This window comes from Phascolarctos cinereus, unplaced genomic scaffold (assembly GCF_003287225.1).
Source record: "Phascolarctos cinereus isolate Bilbo 61053 unplaced genomic scaffold, phaCin_HiC Scaffold_7;HRSCAF=346, whole genome shotgun sequence".
NCBI lineage: Eukaryota > Metazoa > Chordata > Mammalia > Diprotodontia > Phascolarctidae > Phascolarctos > Phascolarctos cinereus.
The window spans coordinates 6,684,763-6,706,916 of record NW_027556180.1 but is presented as its reverse complement, the minus strand read 5'-3'; the positions used below and the strand labels follow the sequence as shown (position 1 = coordinate 6,706,916).

At 41.3% G+C, this 22,154-nt stretch overlaps 1 protein-coding gene across 1 annotated transcript in view; it reads right to left on the bottom strand.

The window, feature by feature from the left end:
* Positions 1-1,428: 1,428 nt before the first annotated feature.
* GMNC (geminin coiled-coil domain containing) overlaps positions 1,429-22,154 on the bottom strand; it is a 126,521-nt gene continuing 105,795 nt past the window's right edge. The window contains exons 3-6 of the mRNA XM_078147473.1: positions 12,461-12,635; positions 10,552-10,640; positions 9,811-9,927; positions 1,429-5,808 (exon numbers count right to left, since the gene is read on the bottom strand). Of these exons, the coding sequence (XP_078003599.1) occupies positions 5,173-5,808; positions 9,811-9,927; positions 10,552-10,640; positions 12,461-12,635 (1,017 nt within the window). The 3' untranslated portion in view covers positions 1,429-5,172. The remainder of the gene's footprint in view (positions 5,809-9,810; positions 9,928-10,551; positions 10,641-12,460; positions 12,636-22,154) is intronic.

The following is a 22,154-nucleotide window of genomic DNA, read 5'->3' as shown; positions in this document are numbered from 1 at the left end:
TGCAAGAATGGAATAATCCTTGCCCTCAAGGAGTTTAATATCTACTGGAAGAGTCACATCAACTACATGGAATATCTTGCATGCTGCAAAGTACAGTAGGGCACAAAGAGAGCACCTGTATAAGCTTCCTTAGAACATATAAGGAGAGAGAGAGAGCACTAACACCTAGGGTTGGGGATTGACAAAGGGGATCACATTAGAGAAGAGAGCTCAACACTGATCCTGCATAATGAAAGGTAAAAATGCTTCTTAGAAGGGGCGTGGTCAAATGCATAGAGAGCTATCCTTGGAGATAAGAAGAACCTGCCTTTGACAGAAACTGGCTGTGTGGCCTTTTCCTAATTCATTAGCCTGATCACCTCCAGGCAACTTGCTAAGACTAAATGACAGAAAAGTGGCCAATCGATGTCAGGAAAGGGAGTTTCCACACTGAGAATCCCTAACACTGATACTGTTGGGCACGTGAAGTGGGAGGTGGGGTGGTAAGGGGAAGTATACTGGAAGGCTCAGCTAGGAAGCATTGGGTTATCCTGAATGGACTGACTCAGGAGAAAAGAGATGGCATAGAGGCCAGTTTGGAGTGCTTGGAGGGGGATCATCTGAAATTGGTCTCAAAAAATGGCCTGGTGAGAAATTGTTGTGGGCCTGAAATGCCAGACAAAGGATCTGTATTTCCTTCAACAGGAAACACATATCCATGTGCCAGGATGTACACAAGGGAGCATTTCTTTGTAAAAGGCACTGTGTTATGATTTCAAAGGGACATGGAAAGACTTGTACAGAGGGGGAAGTGAGAAGGACCATAATGATAATCTATACTAGAACACCAATACTGGGAAAAAACAAACAAAGAAACAAAAAACAGTTCTGATGATTTGTCTGAACAGACAATACATGAAATGAGCAAAACCAGGAGAACAAGTTATAAAACAGTAATTTCTGAGGGTTTTTTTAAAAGACCCACAACAAAGCTGGAAGGCCTCTGATCAATGCTACCACTAGTCCTGATTCTAGATGATCAATGATGAAACGTGCCATTCACCTTCTCACAGAGGAGATGTACTTGTCTAGTGGAATGGGCCACCTATTCTTCTGTCTACAGTCACTTAGGGAACTTATTTTGCATGACTCAGCATATTTGCTATAAGGAATTATCAGTGGGAGGGAAATAAAATTGATTTTTCTTTTCTACCAAAATAGAAGGGGATGCTACAGATATGGAATATTGAATCCTTTTTTAAATTAAGTATTATTTGTTTTACTTGATTGTTTCACTGTTTTACAAGAGACCTCTCACAGACTAGAGTAACCTGGAAATGATTGTAATGTAAAGGAAATCAATATAACTTGCTTTTAACAAATGGTCTCATATCAGTTTGGGTTATTTCTGTTTTTATTACCCATAACATTTTACACATATGACTCACATATAGAGATTTTTAATATCACACACAAATCAAAACCATACAAAAGAATGTTAAATTAAGCTTGTATTTCACATTTTTAGAACACCAAATATAAGAACTTATATTTGCATGTCTGTGGCCACAAAATGAGAAACAAAGTTCCATAGGTCTCAAAATGAATCAAATATGTTAAAATGGATATTTACACAATTTATAGCAGCTGTTATTATAGGATCAGTTACCTTTGATTAGAATTAGGCATGAAAAAATTGACTCATCATCTCTGATTCTCTTGTTAGAGAGGAGCAAATGTAGACTTGTCTCAAAATTACATGAAAATGATCATTAAACATCAGAGCTATGAAGGTCCTGCTCAGAACCCTGGTTCATGGAAAGAGTAATGGATTTTGAAGTATGAAGGCCTGAGTTTGACTCTCAGCCTTATCACTTATTATCTGGGTGACTTGGAGCAATGCACTTCTCTTCTCTGAATCAGTTTCCTTCAGAGGTACAATAAGGGGATTGGAGACCATGATGCCTAAAGTCCTTTCAGATGTAAATCCTAAGAAAGCTAAGCATTTGACTTAAAACCATATTTGTCTCTAAGATATGTCAATTATCTTCCTCCTTTCATAATTTGGTTGATTGAAACCTTTTCTTTTAACTTCTTTAAATTCAAAAATCCTCAGCATTGGGTTAAGTACAGGAGATTTCTTGTCATATTTAAAAGTATTCATCCCACTAGCCTTAGTCTCAGGACTAATTCTAAACTGTTGAAGTTTACCATCATTCTCATAGGCGTTTGACCAGACCAGATGTTTCAGAATCTAGTATATTCCCCTCACCCTCATTTTAGAGAGAAACAAAGGGCAAGAGAGATGGTGGGATTTAGTGAAGGCTATTTGAATGATTTGGTTTTCCCTCCAACTGACTGCTAACATAGGAAATAATGGGGAGGGAGGATACAATTCATGTTTCAACCAGGACAGAGGGCAAGGAAATGAGTTCATAATTAAGAGATTAGGTTAGACCTTTCATTATGGAAATTACAGAACATAGCCTTCCACCCAAATGGTACTCTCAAGGTTTTAGCGAATTTATCATTTGGAATCTATATAAATTAATAATGCATGATAAAGTGAAAGATAGATGTATACATTAATGTGTGTATCTATTTGTGTATATATATATATATATGTATATATACACATATTTTTATATTCAACATGCTTAAAATAATAATCTAGAAAAGTAAGTGCCCATACATCACAGCAGAAAATATATAAATGAATTTATTTGATATTCAAATTAAATGGAAGAAAATCTGTGCTTAGAAAATGTAACAAACCATATAAAATAGCCATCATAGACCATCTAAAATAACCATTTTACTTTTGTAGTAAAACATGACTAGACATAAACGTCACAAAGTTGATGTGGCTCTACAGAGCAGTGACAAGCATGAGAACAATTAATGGACAGTCTTTTCACTTCCTTAATATACAGGCAATCCTTAATGGACCTGGAAAAAGGTCCACCTGCCCCTTTTAGTGGCTCCCTTGTGGAGAATATAGCTAGGAGCCACGCAAGGGAGTAATGGGCTCACAAGCTACACCTTTAAAGCGGCATCCACTTGATTGCTGCCTCAGGTAAAGTTGTTAGGGTTCAAATGTCTTGTCATTTAGCAATTTTTTTAAGGTTTACAGTAAAAGAAATGGAATTCATCAATCCCTTTTCTACACACAATTAGAGTATATTGTCCCTACTAATTGACCCTTGAAAACAAAAGAGAGACACTGCTTCACTCAGCTGCCACCCTATAGGTATCAGCTTAGAACTCTCTACTATGATCTGCTTTTCTGGAAAAAGTGACAATAGCTCCTTTTGTCAGAAGAAAAACTAACTTTCTGATTTCATTTTAAATCACTTCAAAAGTTATAAATCATGTTTCATAATATATTCATTGCGTGAAATGTAACTCAGTTTTTCTGTTTCAACATCAATGCACTGGACACATATCAAATACTCATTTATCACTATGCATTTGATATTTGACTTATTTTTAAGATTTTAGAATTTCCATCTCTTTTGTCCCTGTTTCAGCCTTGTTTCCTCCCTTTCTCCCCAGAAATTTGTTTGTAGTCATCTGCTAAGGAGATATCTCTCCTTTTTTCTTATAAAAGAAATTATATATAAAAATGCAAGGATGCTAGGGATTTCCTTGGGTTGACACAAAGACTGATGTGGATCATCATAACGTGAACTTTCTAAGAACTCTCAGTCTGACAGAAGTAGAGTTTGAAAAGTGAATGAAATTTACTCTTGGCATATTAAGCTTGTAAAAGCTCAGGGGCTCTGCTCACATCTTTTCTGTGGAGTCATTTATTGCCTTAAATATTTCTCAGGTGAGAAAGATCACTCATCACCAGAAAGCTAAATGATTAAATGAATGTTACAGATCTAGGCTCCACACTTTAGATACCTTGTCTTCTACAAGTTTGGTCTTTTCTAGAAAGTACATTTAAGAGGAGGAGAGAAAGCTGGAAGTTATTGAAAATGAACGATATTTTTGTTTGAATAAAGGGGGGAAAGCATCAGGCTCACAGATTTTTAATGTAAAGCCTATCTATGCATAACTCTTAGTACAGTCCTAACGGACTATATTTTGGGATGTTAAATCATTCAGCCTCCAGCCCAGAGGAAAATGATGAGCTTGACTAGCTTGGAAAGTGGGCCGCTGTCAGAATGAAGAGACTCAGCATTATTGTTCAGATTATTTCACAAGACAAATTTCTACCATCAGATTAAAAGGCATCAGAAGTCTGGGTTTCACTGCACCCAAAGACTTTCCATTAATTCAGTGCAGCATCTCTGAAACTAAGTTACACCAAAAGACCAGAGCTGCTCAGAGGGTGTCAGTTTCATGCTTTCCTTGTGAGTGTAGCAGGAGAGTTCATCTTTATATTGTACTGGGCAGTGCAGGAAAAGGGATGCTCAGTGACCCATGCAAACCCTCCCCTTTGCTGTTGAGAGGCAAAATGTTGGGGTCCTCTAAGCAGCTGACAAACGGAAGCTTGCAAATCAAATCACCTTTCCTGTCAGGTGGTCAGGCGGCTGCTGTCCATGGTGTGTCCGCTGGAAAAGAAACTGGCCTAGGTTGCTCCAACAAAGAGGCCTCTCCCACTGCCAGCAGTAACCCTGAGCACATCCTCTGTGCACACTGCCTGTCCATAGTCGGGGCTCTTTACTAGCAGTGTTGTGCCTAGGCCGAGGGTGATGGTAGACAAATGACCTTGAAATACATTCCACATATTTGAACACCTTCTGACAGCCAGGTTAGGGAGAAAACAAGGCTGAGAACAAAAGTCAAAACCACAAATGTGCAAACTGCTTAACTAAAGGAGAGAAGTAGTCAGACTGGTTATGATGGGAGCAGTGTATTTATGTTTTCAACCTATAGAAAACTAGAATGAAAATACCTTTTCAAGTCCAAGGTCTAAGGGAGGAAGTAGACCATAAGAGTCTGTGTAAACAAAGCAAAGACCACTGGAAGAGTAACAGATCTGTTTCAGTGTGGGTTATAAAGAGCAACAGGTTAAAGACTGTCAGGGAGCAGGAACAAAGTAGAAAAGTTGGAGGGGAGGAGGGAAAACTTCAGATATTACTTCCAGTTCCAAAAGGTGAGGTTCCAGTGTGAGAAGGCTCTTTGTAAACACACAGCAGGTTCATGGCAGTGTTCACTAGTTGAGATGGGGGTATGGGTTTCCTAAGACTGTTTAGGAACCCAGGTAAACTTCCAGCCTCCTTCATCTCGACGTACAAAGGCTTGTCCCTGCTGGAAGGAATGGGTTTTCACATGGCAGTGAGGTGTCAGGGACGTGGAAAAGGCCACATCTGTTTTGTTGGGTGATACATCAGGGGTATAGCCAGGTGAAGCGTAAGGGGGAAAAGGATTGGGGGAAAGGTTAGACAGGCTTGGTAAAGCGCCTGGTTGGTCGGACACTCCGGAGAAAAAGAGCAAGTCCTCCTGCTGCTGGCTGCCTGTGTTGTGCAAGGGTGCCACCTGCGCACTCTCATCAGAAATGGGCAGCCCCACAATGGCCTCTTCACCAGGAAGCTGTTGGAACGTGCTCCCTTCAGGCTGAGAGAGCACGGCACTGTAGTTAGCTGGCACACTGTCATCAATGGTGTCAAGGTCTTTTAACCCGAGGGTCTTCAGGACCCAGGGGTCCACAGGGGGACTTGGTCGCCCCTCACAGGCAGCAAACTCACTAAAGAGACTTCTCTTGGCATTCTTGGGATGGGGGGTATCCACGGCAGGGTACCTCCCCTCCTTCGGTTTCCTCTTCCCATTTTCTGTACAACCATAGATTTGGGTGGGTCCATTTTGCATCAGCAATTTCTAGAAGAGACAAAATTTACACACTAGTGAAGAGATAAGAAAATGAGGAGCCCTCAAAACAGTAAGTTACAGCACACACTCATTGGTCATCTTCAATCAATGAAGAGGTTCTAAACATTGGAGGTGACTGATGTTCCCAAGTACCTACTTACACACACAAAACGGACGCTCAATACCATTGACTTATTTTGAAAATCACTACTGATAGCCTGTCAACCATTCATTATTTTTAAATATTTGTTTCTTTTTAGTTTTCAACATTCACCTCCATAAGATTTTGAGTTTTACATTTTCTTTCCTTCCCTCTCCTCCCCCCTCCTCAAGACAGTGTGCAATAAGATAGAGGCTCTATTTGTATATTTATGTTAAGCATATTTTACCATTGGCCATGACGTAAAGAAGAATTAGAAATGATGGGAGGAACCATGAGAAGGAAGCAATGAAACAAAACAATAAAAGAAAAGAAGAGCAAATAGTATGCTTCCAACTGCATTCAGAGTCCATGGTTCTTTTCTGTGGATGTGGATAATATTTTCCATCATGAGTCTTTTAGAATTGTCTTCGATCCTTTCCTTGCTGTGAAGAGCTAAGTCTATCAAAGTCAGTCTTCATACAGTGTGGTTGTTACTGTATCTCATGTTCTCCTGGTTCTGCTCACTTTGTTCAGCATTAGTTCATATACGGCTTTCCAGGTTTTTCTAAAGTCCATTTGTTCATCATTTCTCGTAGCACAATAGTATGCCATTACATATGTATATATATATATATATATATATATATATATATATATATATATATACACACACATACACACACACATATATACACATACACACACACATATATACACATACACACACACACATATATACACATACACACACACATATATATACACATATACACATACACACACATATATATACACATACACACACACATACACATATATATATATATACACACACACACACACACACACACATTGGAGCATTTTTAGAGTTAGAGCATTTTTCATAAGATTATAGATAGCTTTAACTTTTTCTTCTGAAAACTGTCTGTTCATATCACTTGACCATTTACCAATTGGGGGATTCACCCATTCATTATTACAGCTCCTGGCAAAGGCTCTGCCTAGCTGCCTTCTGGATGGCTCTCCTCAGGGAAGTTGGAGCAGCAGAAAGATTGGAAAGTTCCATGGATTTGGAGCCAGCAAACCTGGGTTCAAACCCCAGCCTTGTCTTGTGGTGCCAGTGTGACTAGGCATCTCTCTGGGTCTCAGTTTCCTCACCTGGTTTGAAACAGACAACTACAAAATTCTTTCCAGCATGAAATCTATTTTCCTATGACGTGTAATAATCACTCGGGGAGCTATGCAACCATAGAAGACAGCACAGGTTTCAGCTACTGAATGGTTTGAACTGCATTGTTTGACACAAATTTCTATTCAGTGGATCTCATTAAAGCAAGTAAAATAACAAAGAAAGGAAAACAACTCACTAGGGCTGTTTAAAAAAAAGACAAGGCAAAGGGAGGGGGCAAGTAATAATTTCTAAAGTATATTTTGGAATTTCCTTCACAATGCTCAGAAATGATATTTGTTTTATACTTAGGGGAAAAAAAAAAACCTTAAGCCCAGAGGGATGACACACCCTATTTAACATCACTCATTGAATCTCAGCTAAATCTGAACTTTGGCAAGAAGCCAGGACTGAAAACTGAGAATGAAAGTGGCTACATTCACTGGATGAGCAGCTGAGAATCATGTTATCTGACCAGTCTCTGTCCCTTTACACTTCTGAAGCCCAGGAAAATAAGCATGATGAAAGGAGGGGACCAAATGGGAGGCTTTCCTGCATGTGGTTCATGTCTATTAGGCCCTTGAAATCTAATGCAAAATATGTAGCCCTGATAGCTGTTCCCTTTTGCCCAACCACCTTCTGGTCAGCATAGAATGGGGATTCTTAATCTGATGCCAGTGAATTTAAAAAAAAAACAACATTTTTTTTTATAATTTTATTACAGTATAATCAGTTTCCTTTATAATTTTATATATTTTATTTTATGTATTTAAAAACATGATTCTGAGAAAGGGTGGACAGGTTTCATAAGACTGCCAAAGAAGCTGACGACCTAAGGCAAATTTAAGAATTCTTGCCATAGAATTTCATTCCATTGTTGTTCACTTCTCTTCCTACTTTTCTTCCTTTATTTGCCATTAGCCTCTTTCTTTGATCTTGCCCTTTCTTGTCCTGAAGCTGCCTTTTGAACTCTACCTAGGATGTTTATTCAAACTAAGATGTCACCTGACAGAGCAGCACAGATCCACACGGATGATCTGTGTAGATTGCCCCAGTGTTCTCTTCCAGCATTACAACCACAATCTTTTTGGCTTAAAACCAAAATAAGGAAAAAAAAAAAAGAAAAACAAACAAACAAACCTTGAGCAAACCTTATCAAAACTTATCATTTACCCTTGGAAAAGAGCAGTCGACATTTTATGAGATATGGCCAAGGTTGGGACTCTAGCTCTACCCATGAAAAGGGCATTCCTCTGTGCAAGGCTCAATGGTGTGTAGAAGAACAAACTTTGTAACCTATTCTGTGTATAAGTTGTTTTAAATGAAGCCCCAATTTAACAGCATTTTAGGAGAAGAAGGAAAAAGCAAAGGAGAAAGAATGATAATCAATGAGCTATTCATTTGGGTGATATCCAGTCAGTGTCATGACATCTAGAAGGGGAAACATCCCAGGAGGTTTGGAAGAGCTCCTTTGGGATGTTTGTAAGGTGGGGTGGGTGGGTGGAGGGATGTAGATGAAAGGAGTCTCTCTCTGCTGTGACAGTGATATTCCCCTTTAGGGAAGGTCATTGAGGCACCAGAGAATTACTTTGCATCTTCTTTGACGTGTGAATTTGGGCATAAGAGACGTGGTCACTTCTGATTAACCTCATGTGAGAGCAACTCCCTTTCCTCCCGATATACGAACACTAGGGAACCAGCTTAGGTTAATTAATGATGAGAGTGTTGACAATCATGAGAGAACATAAATAAAACCAGAGCCAAAGAATAGTCTCAAATACTGAATTTACATATAAAGTTGAACCAGAATGGAGAGAGCCAGCCTTTGCCCCAAGATGCTAATAATATCCAGGAGTAAAGGTGATACTTCCTCCCCATATAACCCTCTGCATCTGAATGTTCCCATTTAATCATTGGCCTCTTTCCCTTGGATCGCTTTTGGAGGCCTGTCCATGTAGCAGCTCCATAATTGATGATTTGAGCCCTGTAAGATACCCAAGATCAATAGCACTCATGGTGGCCACTTTACTAGCCTCCTCATAAGTAGCTTCAGACCTTTTTTTTTCTCCCCAACCCCCTAAACACAACTACATGTGTCCCAATGCCAGAATCACATTTATGGCTCTGCTCACCTTTCAGCTGGCTAACCTTTATGACCCTGGGTAAGTCACCAGCCCTTAGACTTTCAACTTCCACATTTGTAAAACAGGGATAAAAATCTAGCTCTTAATGAATTCTCAGAAATAGAAGATACCATGGGAACATCTATGAAAGCACTCTCCTGGCTGGAATGTCTCATGTCATAATGGTGCCTCTCTAATCCCCAATTTCCTTCCAAACTCCACTTAATTGCTGCCTTCCCCAATATTAGTGCTCTCCTGCCTCAAATTACATTGTATGCAGCTTGTGTGTGTGTGTGTGTGTGTGTGTGTGTGTGTGTGTGTAGCTTGTCTCTTCAATTAGAAAGTAAGCTCTCTGAGGGCAATAATCAGTTCACTTTTGTCTTCAAATCTCCAGCCCCAGGCACAGTGCCAGACATACTTAATACCTGCTGACTGCCTCATGAAGCTAGGCTATGCTATAAGGTGATGGAATTCAAAGGGTCTTTCCAAAGTACCTGTTCAGTGTCTTGCATGTCCTCCAGGACCTCAGAAATCTCTCCAGCCCTTCCCTACCCCCGAACTCCTTCCTGGCTTCATACCTTGGCTCTCTGCTCAAGACATTTCACCAAGGCCGAGTTCAGGTATTGTCTGAGGTTGTTGTTTTCTTCATGTAGCCTAGCAAGTTCTTCCTCCTTCTGCAGCAGGGTGTCCTGGAGCTGGGGAGGAGATGCCCACAATGGTGAAAGCTGCTCTCCAATATTGACTCTGTAACTTTATCAATTGCTTACACTCCATTATGCCTTTGTTTGCTTTATGAAGACAATCTTGGGCAAACTCTAGTCCTACATTCAGTGTGTCCTTTCCATTCCCCACCTGACTCATTTTCAGCTTTCAACTTTGCCTGTTCTTTGCAAACTATTTGACAAGATTGTGACATTCTTCAAATGACCACTCTGGGTGAATAACTCCTACTTGCATGCATGCAGGAAAGCTGGGACCACCCCCAGCTGCTCCACCAGAGAGAAGGATGCTTAGAAAAAAATGTTTTCCACCTGGAACCTGGCTCTCTGTAGCTCACAAAGGAGCTGGGTTCAGTCTGATCTGACTTATGGTACTTGGGGTTAAATTCCTTTGCAAACAAGAAAACTTCAAAGATAAGAAGGCTGTCCTGACAAGATTGCCTCAACTTCTCTCACTCAATGGCCTTTTTTGGGCTTTTGCTGATTGTTGGAATCCCATCTCTTGAATGAGAAGAGGGAGAGAAGTAGGGGTAGTTATGTGAAGTTGTCACCCTCTGTAAGAACTCAGGTGGCTACATTATCCCAGTCATCAGTGGTTACCTGCTTGTTTCTGTAGAGTTGTGAAGATAGTTGATTCCCTGCCCCAGCATAATCCTCATGGACAAAGAAATCAAAATCATTGCATTGTTCTGGGGAAAGACATAAAGACACATTTTGTTGGCCCTATTCACATGGGAGAATCAATCTGAGGGCCTTGGAAATATAGCAGGGAATGTCAGCATCTTAATTACTCCAGATGAGGAGATTGTAGAGAAAAATTCCTAAATCACCATTTACCATTTTCAGATTCATGAATCCATGAGGAAAAAAAATATCCATAGAATTTGGTTTCTGGTGGCCATAAAGGTGACTTGGTCATTGTGCACATGTTGATTTTAAAATATTATCAACAATAGTTATGCAAGTGCACACACACATATGTGTTCTCAAAAGAATTAATGCAGTAAGCTTTTATGGTTTTTATTAGCATTTGTATTAGCATGATTGTCTTATACTATAAACATATGTGTAGATATCATATGTAATACAATATGCACACACACCATACATGAATATGAACATATATGTATATATGCATACGTATCGGTTTGTATTTGTAATTTCCCATTGAGAACATTGTTCAATCCTATCCTTTTTTTGCCACCTTTGGACCACAAACCAAACAAAGAGATTTTGTGTCAATGGCTCTGGAGTCAATCTCTGTTGGTAATGGAATTGTGTCCTCAAGGAAAACTCATCTATTGCCTGAGCAGATGTTTCTTGGACAGCTAGCTGTGTGGTGGTAGATGCATTGTAAAGAGTTTAGACAATCCTTATCTAAGCATCTTTCTTGGGGTATTGCATTCTACCATCAGTGTCATTTGGTTGGACTTGCATCATCTCCAGTCCCTTTGTCTTGTCCCCTAAAGAAGTGCTAATTACATTACCAGCAGCAGAGGAAACTTCCACATGAGATTTAAAAAATATAATGCCTATAGCATGACTACATGGGTCATATATGCATACAATGTCCCTCTTTAGCCTGCCTTCCAAATAGATTTCAAAAGTAATCATTGTATTAAAGTGTGGTCATTTTAAGGAGTGGGAGAGGGGAGATAAGGAGTTGAGGATTTTGGCCTCAATTTCCTGGTTTAATCTTACTTCAAAGTATGTGGTGATAAAGGACTGAAACTGAGTTGCCTTTCTCTCATGCCCCCTAAAATTTCAGTATCTTTTCACTGCTATATACCACCTATGAGAAATTACTGTGGTAAAACTAATAGCCTCCATTCTTAGAAACTGAACTATCTCTGTAGTAAACATCATTAGTGAAGGCCATTTAATGCAGAGTCAATATTGATCACAGTTAGGTATTAGGGGGTCACGGTGTGAGAATTCAAATTCATACCCTGGCCTTGCAGGAAGGTGCTTTCATTCCCTACATGCCCACTCACCAAAGACACAAGTGTTCTCTTAGCCATATAGAATGACCACTTACCACTTACAAGTCTCTGGAGATAACATCTCCAAGGGCATCCTTGCCTTCTCTTAAACAAGCCAGACAGGACTCCCCTAATAGGAAAGGCTGAACTTCAATGAGCATCTCGCTTCCAAAAGCGCTCAATGAAATTGGACAGCGCATAATGCACGGCTAGCCAAAGATCACCCAATGAGTACAGTGGCTCTTTTCCCTCCCCCTGAACCATACAGGATGGCCCAAAAACCAGATAAATGTTGTTGCGCAAGAAGGTGACCTCCCTAGGTTCCCTCTTTGCGAAAGAAAAACCAGCAGGTCCCTTTATTCTTGGATACATGATGATTTGGGCTGCTTTGACAATGAGCTAGCCGTCCCCTCTCCTGTCCAGCCAGAACTCCCTCCCTGTGCTTTCCGAGTTGGGTGTAACTGGGGTGGCTGGGTGCCGGAAAGCTCCCGGAGCAGTGCTGGGGAAAGCAGAGGAGCAAGACTTACCCTGTGGCCCGGGTTCTTGTTGCTGCTCTCTGTTGTCCAGGAGACCAGCAGCCCAAAAGGAGACCCAAGTTTCCCTGGAAACGTCAACACTGGATGCTGACGTTGAGGTGGAATGGGGGCAATTATAGTCCTGGCCCCCTGCAAAGTGCTGATCTTGGCATGGGAGACTGGTGCTCTGTAAAACACAACACAAGGGGTGGGGTTCAGGGATGTGGGATGAGGCCAAGGAGAACAGAAAAGGTGGGAGGAGGAAAGAGACATTAGATACACTTAAAAGGCACAGTGAAGGTACGAGACGTTGGCCTGGGCTTCATTTGTGAGTGGTCAAAGTACACTTAATATAATTTTTTTACTTCTTGCTTTGACCAGGAAGCAAAACCAAACACCCAATCCTTTTGGACCACTAGAGCACCCCAGTCAGTCCCTATTCCTCCTTTCTAGTCTATTTCTTTTTCTTTAATGGCCAGATAAGAAAGTAACATAAGGCAGAAGCTCTACGTAGTATTCCAAACTTTTGGTGTTCCTAAAATGTTCACTGAATGCTGATCAAAAAAACAAAGGAAAACAACAGAGAACCTGACCTGTACCTGCTGAAGCTGTTCTATGACACCACTCCAAACCAAACAAAAAAAAAAGGAAAAAAAAGAAATATATAGTTTTGCTTCTCTAAGCAGACACAAAGTCTGAGATCTATTTCTCCCCATTGCTCAGACATCACTCTATGTGATTAAGGACAAAGTGGGGCAAGGGCCAAACTAGTAAGACAGCAGTCTTGTCTTCCTTGTTGATTTGGTCGGAGGATCCCACAATAGGATGAGTGACCCCAAGAAATTAAACCTGTCTTGACTAACCTGAGATAGAAGCTCCTCCCCACCAAAAAAAAAAACCCTAAGGATATTAAAAAAAAAAAAGATATTTTCTTCTTGTTTTCCTGCAAACCGCTCATGTCCAACTTGTCCAATCCAGGAATACTGTAACATACTCAAGGACTAGTTGGCTTCCGCTGGAAGTTGCTGACTTTGCACCTTTCAGTCGATGCAAGCATTCATGCATACATGTTGTAGGTAAAACAATGAAGTAATTGAAGTGTTTCAGCTTGTGTAGTGAGTTCCCTCAGCTGCATATGAATGATTACTCCTAAATCCCAGTCTTGACTCTATCGCAAATCCGCAATTCAATTTGGATGTAAAAGAGAAACAGATAAGGTCCTAATCCCTCTCATTCCCGTGTCTCAGTTCTCCAGCATAGCCATCACGCAATGCTTCGAGCAGCTAATCTAAGGAATCTCTCTTCCCCATCCCGCCCCACTCCAGCAGGTAGAGTCATTCACAGCAAGGAAAAACAAGGCTACCAGGCACACAGCCTGTCTGGATTAAGGGGTCAGTAACTCATTTTCTTTGTATTGGTAAATGTTTAATCTTCCAGAAGTCCCCTTTTTCAGTAGCGTTAGGAATAGGAAAGATGTTCCAGTCGTTACTACATTAGAATTTTCTTAGGCAAAATACAACCAAAGGGGTAAAGCGGGGAGGGAGAGGCAGGGAGTTAAGAAAAGTCATGCCTTGTTCATTTTCTCTGTAACTAGTTGAAAAAGGTCCCGTTTTGAAGCCAACCCAGCTCGGATGCCACAGACCCAAAAATTTGAGCCAAATTTATCAAGTACTTTTTTTTTCTGCAAAAAGCCCACTCCCTGGGCTCAGTAAGGGCTTCTCCGTTATACAACCAATACCTAGAAGCAACAAGAAAAGCTCCAAATAGCTGCAAATCAAAGCAGAGTAAAGGTGGGGAGGTGAGAGAAGTGAGGAGAGACTGTAAGTCTGCAAAGAAATCCTGGGACCGGGAATGAAGCCCTGGGTCCGAGCGCGGGAGGGCCGGGCAAGCCTCAGAGAAAGGTTGGGAAAGCCAGATAGATCCAGGTGGGGAAATGAGGAAGGGGAGCGAGTAACCTGTTTGGAGTCGCAGGTGCCTGAGAGAGCTGGCTTCCCCGCTGGAACCAGCCTTAAATCTCCAGCTCCAGTTTCTTGCCCAGCCCCAAGGCGAAGGCTCCTGCCTTCTCGGTCCCCACTTACCATCTTGCAGGCTGGGGCCACAGAAGCCGCAGCAGGGAGCGCACTTTCCCCAGTCCCGCACCACAGAGGAGTTTTAAATGGCAGGGAGGGGGCGAGCCTGGGGAGGCGAGTTCTAATCCCCAAGAGCTCCCAGTGACGCCTCGGGGCTTTCTGGAAACGCTGCAATCTGATTTGGTGCGAAGCTGTCAAACTTGTGACGCGAGGGTACAGACTGGCAGCAGGCTGCTCTAAGGTCACCGTAGCCCGCTCACAGACGGGGAAGGGAGCGGCCCGAGGCGCAGGACTAGAGCCAAGTCTGAGGCCAGAAGCGGGACTCGGGGTGCACAGCAGCCGAACCAAGGTTGCACATAGCTACTTCAAAATGGGCACCCTGGCCAGTCGGCCTAGCTGAGCCGTAACGGTGCCCCTGGCGTCGGCGCGCAGCGCTGGGTGCCACCAGCGGAGCGGAGCAGGAATACCCCAGACAGAGCGCACTGCGCCCGAGCTGTCTGTTCTGTGTCCACAAAGTTTAGAAAAGCGGCGCTGCCGCCGCGGTTGTCCGAGGAACACAGCTGGAAAGACTCGGGCCCGAGCTGATAGGCGAAAGCGGCGCGAGGCCTCGGGAAAGAGAGCAGCGGGGAAAGTGGAGAAGGCGCCAGCCCTGCCGGGGAGTGGGCAAGCTGACTGAGGTAACCCCGCAGAGAAGGCTGAGCCGCTCCGATCAGCTGCAACTCCTGCTGTCGGTCCCTGCAGCCTGTAGGTTCCTCAGGTTTAGATCTGGGAGGGATCTTGCCAGGCGTTAATTCCATCCCCTCCGCGAAAGAAAAGGAAACTGAGGCCGGACAGTGGAAGTCACAAGTTCCAAGTCACCGACTTTAGTAGGAGTGACTGGCACAAACATGTTTATACTTTGTATGCATTTTAAAGATTCTATATTTATGTTAAGGTGGTAAGGAGAAGCTGACACTTGTAACCCGACCTTTGTCTGAACAAGCATCCCCTGGTGTCCTCCCTGAGCAGCCAATGTTCAGGCCTGAAAAGAGAGGGAAAGTACTTGCCTTTTCTTTTCCGTGGTCCACAGCACTAAATCTATTGTTCGTCCCTCGGGTTCTCTGGGCAAAATCTACTCCGGTCACCCCATACCCTGAGCTGGCCCATAGGAGCGTAGCCTTCCCAGTGCCCTTCCCCACTACTCCCATCCAAGAGCCAATCAACCCTCTTTTCCTTCAGTGTGCTGCCTCTTTGTCGCACTCCATCGCCAAACATTCTGGCCAAAGTTCCCTTCTCTGGCCACCACTCCTCTTGGTAATTGCTCTTCCTTCATGAGAAGGCAAGTTCTTTGAGGACAGGGACTTTGCCTTTGTATCTCCAGACCTTAGCACTAAGCTTGGCTTAATAAATTCTGAGTCTGTCATTCATTTGTTCATTCATTCATTCATTCATTCATTCATGCATGCAGGCATAGAAGCTAATTCAATTTCTGAAGAAGATACATACATACACAGCATAGAAACAAACCAAGGAGGAGCATCTTTCCACAGTTTCTCAAGATGGTTTCTCCAGGTCTGCCCAGACTGAAGGGCAATGAAGTGAAAGGATAGAAAAAGGGAGGGGGAAGAGGGGGGGAGAGGTGTCCCTGTCCAGTTCAGAAGAAGCAAGCTCAAGCTTTAAGTAACCAGAGTGGTGATTGAGATGTTTGCTTCTAATTTACAGGGTGAGCACATCATCTTGAGGCCCAGTCCTCAGGAAGTCACTAACAAGCATCTGTTTCCACTACTGGGGAGGCTGATTAGCTCCAGAAACATAGGGGGACCCCAATATTGAGATAACAGGAAGAATTTTCCAAGTACAATTCTCAGTTCCTCAGCCTTTAGGGTTCACAATTAGATTCCTTTGATACATGGGAAATGAATTTCAAGCAAAACATAGTACCAAGGGAGGAAAATGAATGGAATCCAAGTATGTCTTGAAGATACCATTCCTGTACTTTAGCAATGGAGTGTAGGATAATAAGAGAACATGTTTGATTTAATGTAATTGGTAAAAGAGAAAAGCGCATCATTCCAGGAGAAGGAAAAATTGGAAGGGGATAAGTAAACTGCTTTGCTGTTCTTTATAAGGAATCCTGATTAAAGGAGTAAAAAATACTTTTTTTTTTAAACAATTTCATTGGGAAGGGAGAAGTGAGAGGAATTCAATAACTTTGAAAAAATAACATAAGATGTTTCCAGTTTGTGCATGGTTAGAGTGAGAAACTCTGAGTCATGAAGAACTGTGGTCTGAGTTCAAATCCTGCCTTAGACATGTGATAGGTATGTGACCCTGGAAACGTCATTTACCCTCTTTAAGCCTCCATTTTATTAAATATGAAATGGGAATAAATGTGACACACTCTGTCAATATGTGTTAGTCATGATTAGTGTAGGGATACAGATTTTGAGATGAAAGGGACTTCAGACAGCATTTTATTCCTTAAATCTCTAAATAATGCTCTACTAACAGTAGCTAACATTTATATAATCCATAACCAAAGTAGTTGTTGTTGTAGTTGTTTGGGGGTTAATCTGGGTCAAGTGCTTGCCCAAGGATGGATTAGCATAGAAGGATAGTGGGTAGCATAGTCTTAAAATTTAATGGTTTGGGACCAATGATGATGAAAGCCAAGTCTAGAATAAGAATAGTGGATGTAGGATGTGATGCCAGTGGACAGCAACACACGCAAAGTATTTAAAATCCATTTATAAAATTATGAATTTAGAACTGGAAAGGACCTCTAAGGTGATATAATGTACTGCCTTTATACATGATAACCCTGGCACCTGTAGAGGGACATTTATTTAACCTCTTCCTTGGATCTTCTGGTGGCTTAACTACCCACAGGCCCAAAGACACTCTGTACAAGTCTGCACTCTGGAAACTAGAGCTCAGAAGCCCCCATTAGTGTACTTGTAACGTACACTTGTACTCTGTAATGGTCAGACAGTAGAAATATTTACCCTAAAGCAAGGACGTCTACTGAAGGTGACATAGAAAAAAAAAGTAACTAACAGACATCCTCTCCTGCCCAGAAATAGTGAGTGTTACTCTCCCACAAATACCCAGAGCATAAGAGGGAAGAGGGGGCCCAAATGGAGTATGCTGGAACTGAGGCTCACATGTAGGAAACACACACGGCCAAGGCAGCTTAATTGTGTTACCTCCCGGCCTTGATGTCCTTTCTTTTTTTCTGGTGTCATCATGCTGCTACTCTACAGGTACCACAGCATCTCTTTTGGGAAGATCACTCTATTGGTTTCCTTGGGCTTAGCTCCTCTTTGTAGTTCCACTATCTATTTCCAGAGTTTGCTCCTTCTGGAATTCAAGCCTATTTATTTTCCCTTCTTCTAAACATTGTGTTCCTTCAATCCATTTGCTGCCCAGGATTATCTTTCTCCTGCTACTTAATTTGGTGTCTCATCCAATTAGAGACATTTGCTACAAAATACTTTGTCCAATGGTGGGAGATGGAAGATAGAACACAATCCCTTGTCTGCCTTCTAGCACAAGTACAGGAGTCATTCTCCACAAGGCTTCTGCCCCCTAGACTGTGTCTCATAACTGAGACCACTCCAGCCACCTGGAGCAAGGCTAATATTCAGTAATCAAGTAGTGAGCTATCTACCATGATTCCAGAAGTGAGAACTCCCAAGACTAAGTAAGGGAGTAACAGGGGTATAGACACATCTTGTAATTCATCAACATCTCATCTCTAGATTACCTACCAAATTTTGTGGTATCATTAGTGGGGAGAGGGGAAAAAAATCATTGGCTCATGAACCACCTCCCTCTCTCCCAATATTTATAATGCCTGTTTAGTGATTAACATACTAGATTTTCAGTACAGTGACACGCTTGCCACACCTTTCCTTGTTGATTAAGAATCCTATATGTTGGTTTCTTCCTCTATGAACAAAAGGTTCATTTAAAAACTGCCTTTTGTATTGTGCTTAAGGGGGTGGTATGAAAAGGGGGCTAATAACAGAGGAGTTGCTGAGTCGAGGCACTGTCTCCCAGCAGGGCAAAGATAAAATAGGCAGTAACTTGACCTGTTTACAGGCACAATCTGTAGACAGACAGACGTATAGTTGTGAGCAAAGGTGATCTGGGGTGGTAAATAGGCTGGCATATGGAATGTGATTTCATTTCTCCCCTGGAGAATGCTTTCTTCTATTCACCCATTAGCCCGCCTCAGTACTACAGAGAAGGGGGCCATTCACTTGGTCTTCCTTCCACAGCTGCAGGACCATACTCTCTATCCCATGAGAAATGCACTGTTTCATCTGCTTCTTTTTTTCTTAAAAAAATATTGGTCCTTTAGCCTTCCCATCCTATTCCCTGCACCACTCAAACAGGTCCACCTTACCTGTTGGTGACTATTAATCTATGGGTTTGCGGATAGGATGCTATTCTAGATGGGACTTCAGATTTCTAAAAGTGGAATGGGAAAACTGGCAAATGTCATACATTCCTTCTGAAGGAAATCTGCCTCCTAGTAATATTACATTCATTGAGAATGGAAAGCTTTGTTTCTTTTTTTTTAATTTTCATATTCCTTGTCTTTAGTATGCAGCATTTATCCAGAAAGAGGTTCATAAATGCTTGTTGATCAGGGGTGGGGATTGCAGAGATGGGGAGTGGAGCCCAGATGACAAAGAAAAGACAAGGAATCACCTGAGCTTTCCCCCAAACCCCTCCAAACAACTTTAAATTACTCCTCAAAACAAATTCTGGAGTGGCAGAGTCCACAGAAGAATGGAGTGAAACAATTTTTCAGCTCAGGACAACTTGGAAGTTCAGGAAAAAAGGTCAGTTGCACCAGGGTGAGAGTGGCACAGGCCAGTCTTTGTGCCCAACAAACCACTAGTAAATCATGTGGTCTACTGAATCAATGACAGGAGTGCTAGTTGCCAGACCTCTAAGCCCTCAGATGATAGAGGGGTCAGACAACTGATCAGAAGGAGATTTACAAGTGTCCTTTTGCTGGCATCAGGGGTAGGTCTCTGTTGTGTTGCCCATATGTGGATCACAGTCCTGTGTCTCAGTCCCAGGTCAAAGAGAACAGTAGCAAAGCAGAGCTTGCAGCCACAGAAAAGCTGAAGCCCGTCATAGTTCCAGGGCAGAACAGGGTGCTTGTGGTCACTCAGAGACAAAAGCACAGACCAGCAGAGTAGCAAACACACCTCTCCCCATCAGAGGTTCCCAAAGTGAGCTATACTGCCCTCTGTGGGGTGTGCTGGAATGATCCAGGTGGGCAATAGGATCCTCAGGTGCAATCAGGGAGCATTGAATAAAAATAAGGGGCTGGTGGAAGCATAAGGAAAGAAAAGAAGATAAGAAAATTTTGAAAAAAACACAAACATTTGTACATATTTCATTTGTTGTGTAACAGAGTTAATGTTGTACTGATTATATTATTTTCCAAATAAACACATAAAATGCAAGTTATAATGGATCAGGGGTCAAGTCCACCAATAGGTCTTCACGAGCAAGTTTTGGCAGGTGAGCATGTCACACATTGTCAGGAAGTCCAGCATGCCTCGGCCAGAATATGTGCATATAATGACTTGTTTACAACTACATCATAAAACTTTCAGTGCAGGAAATTCATAAATTTACAATAAATTATTAAATTTAAGATGTATCACTTAAAAACGTATTTTATATTTTTGATATGATGCAACTTTTAAAAAAATGTTAAAGGGTTAAAGGAAGTAGATTTCCAGAGGAGTGCTGAGTATTTTTTTAGAAGAACAGTAGGCCAAACAAGTTTTGGAACCTCTTCTCTAGAACACAGCATCTTGGAAGAATGAGAAAACTTATAAGCCTCCAGAATTATCTCAGAAAACAGCTACACAAAACACCTGAAGCTTGGGACACTGCCTCCTCCACTCAAAAGCTGAGCTTCACTTTAGCATAGAGTGAAAAATCAATACTTGAAGAATGAGCAAACAGCAGAAAAAGATCCTGACTATAGAAAGTTATTATGGTGACAAGAAAAGATCAAAACACAAACTCAAAAGAAAAAACAAAGTCAAAACTATTATATCCAAAGTCTCAAAGAAAAATATGAATTGGTATCGGGCCATGGAAAAGCTCAAAAAGGATTTTAAAAATCAATAAAGTGAGGTACAGGGAAAAAATGAGAAGAGAAATGAGAGCAATGCAAGAAAATTGTGAAAAAGTCAACAGCTTGGTAAAGGAAGCATAAAAATTAAAGAAAATAACACCTTAAAAAACAAAATAGGCTAAATGGTAAAAGAGGCACACAAATTCAATAAAAGGAAAAATGTTATAAAAAGCAGAAATGGCCAAATGTAAAAGAATGTACAAAAATCCATTGAAGAAAAGAACTTCTTAAAAAATAGAATTGACCAAACAGAAAAGGAGGTACAAAAGTTAACTGAAGAAAAAAAAAATCCTTAAAAATCATAATTGGACTGGTGGTAGCTAATGACTTCATGAGACATCAAGAAACAGTAAAACAAACTCAAAATACTGAGAAAAAAATAGGAGAAAATGTGAAATATCTCATTGGAAAAACAACTCACCTGGAAATAGATCCAGGAAGAATTTAAGAATTATTGAACTACCTGAAAGCCACAATAAACAAACAAACAAAAAATGAATGAAAAAACAGAAAACAAATAAGTAAAAAAGAAGACATCTTTCAAGAAATACCCAAGAAAAACTGCCCTGATATTCTAGAACCAGAGAGTAAAATAGAAATTGAAAGAATCCACTGGTTACCTCCCAAAAGATATCGCAAAATGAAAACTCTGAGGAATATTATAGCCAAATTCCAGAGATCCCAGATCAAGGAGAAAACACTGCAACTAGTTAGGAAAAAAAAAAAACGACACAAATATCACAGTCACAGTCAGGATAACACAAGATTTAGCAGTTTCTACACAAAGGATTAGAAGTCTTGGAATACAATATTCCAGAGGGCAAAAGAGCTAGGATTACAATCAAGAATCAACTACCCAGTAAAACTGGGTATAATCCTTCGGGGGTGTGTGGGGGAGATGGATATTCAATGAAATAGAGGACTCTCAAGCACTCCTGATGAAAAGACCAGAGGTGAATAGAAAATCTGACTTTCAAATACAAGACTCAAGGGAAGCATATACACGTAAGCAGGAAAGAGCAATCATAAGGCATTCAAGAAATTTAAACTATATTCTTACATGGAAAAATACTTGTAATTACTATTTTTTTCTCATTATTAGGGCAGTTAGAAGGAGTATACATAGGCAGAAAGCATGGATAGGAGTTGAATATAATGAAATGCTTATCTATAAAAATAAAATTAAATGATGAGAAGGAGGAATGCACTCGGAGAAGGGGTAAAGGAGAAGTGGAATGGGGTAAATAATCTGACATAAAAGAGGTGCAAAAGAGCTTTTACAATGGAGAGGAAGGTGTGGGAGGTGAGCTGGAGCACATGAACCTCACTGTCAGTGGAATTTACTGAAAGAAGGACTAACGAACACACTCAGTTGGGTATGTACAGTGATCTTACACTCCAGGAAAGTAAAAGGGGAAAGAGATGAGAGAAAGGGAGCTATTGATAGAAGGGAGGATGCGTTCAGGGAGGTAAAAATGAAAAG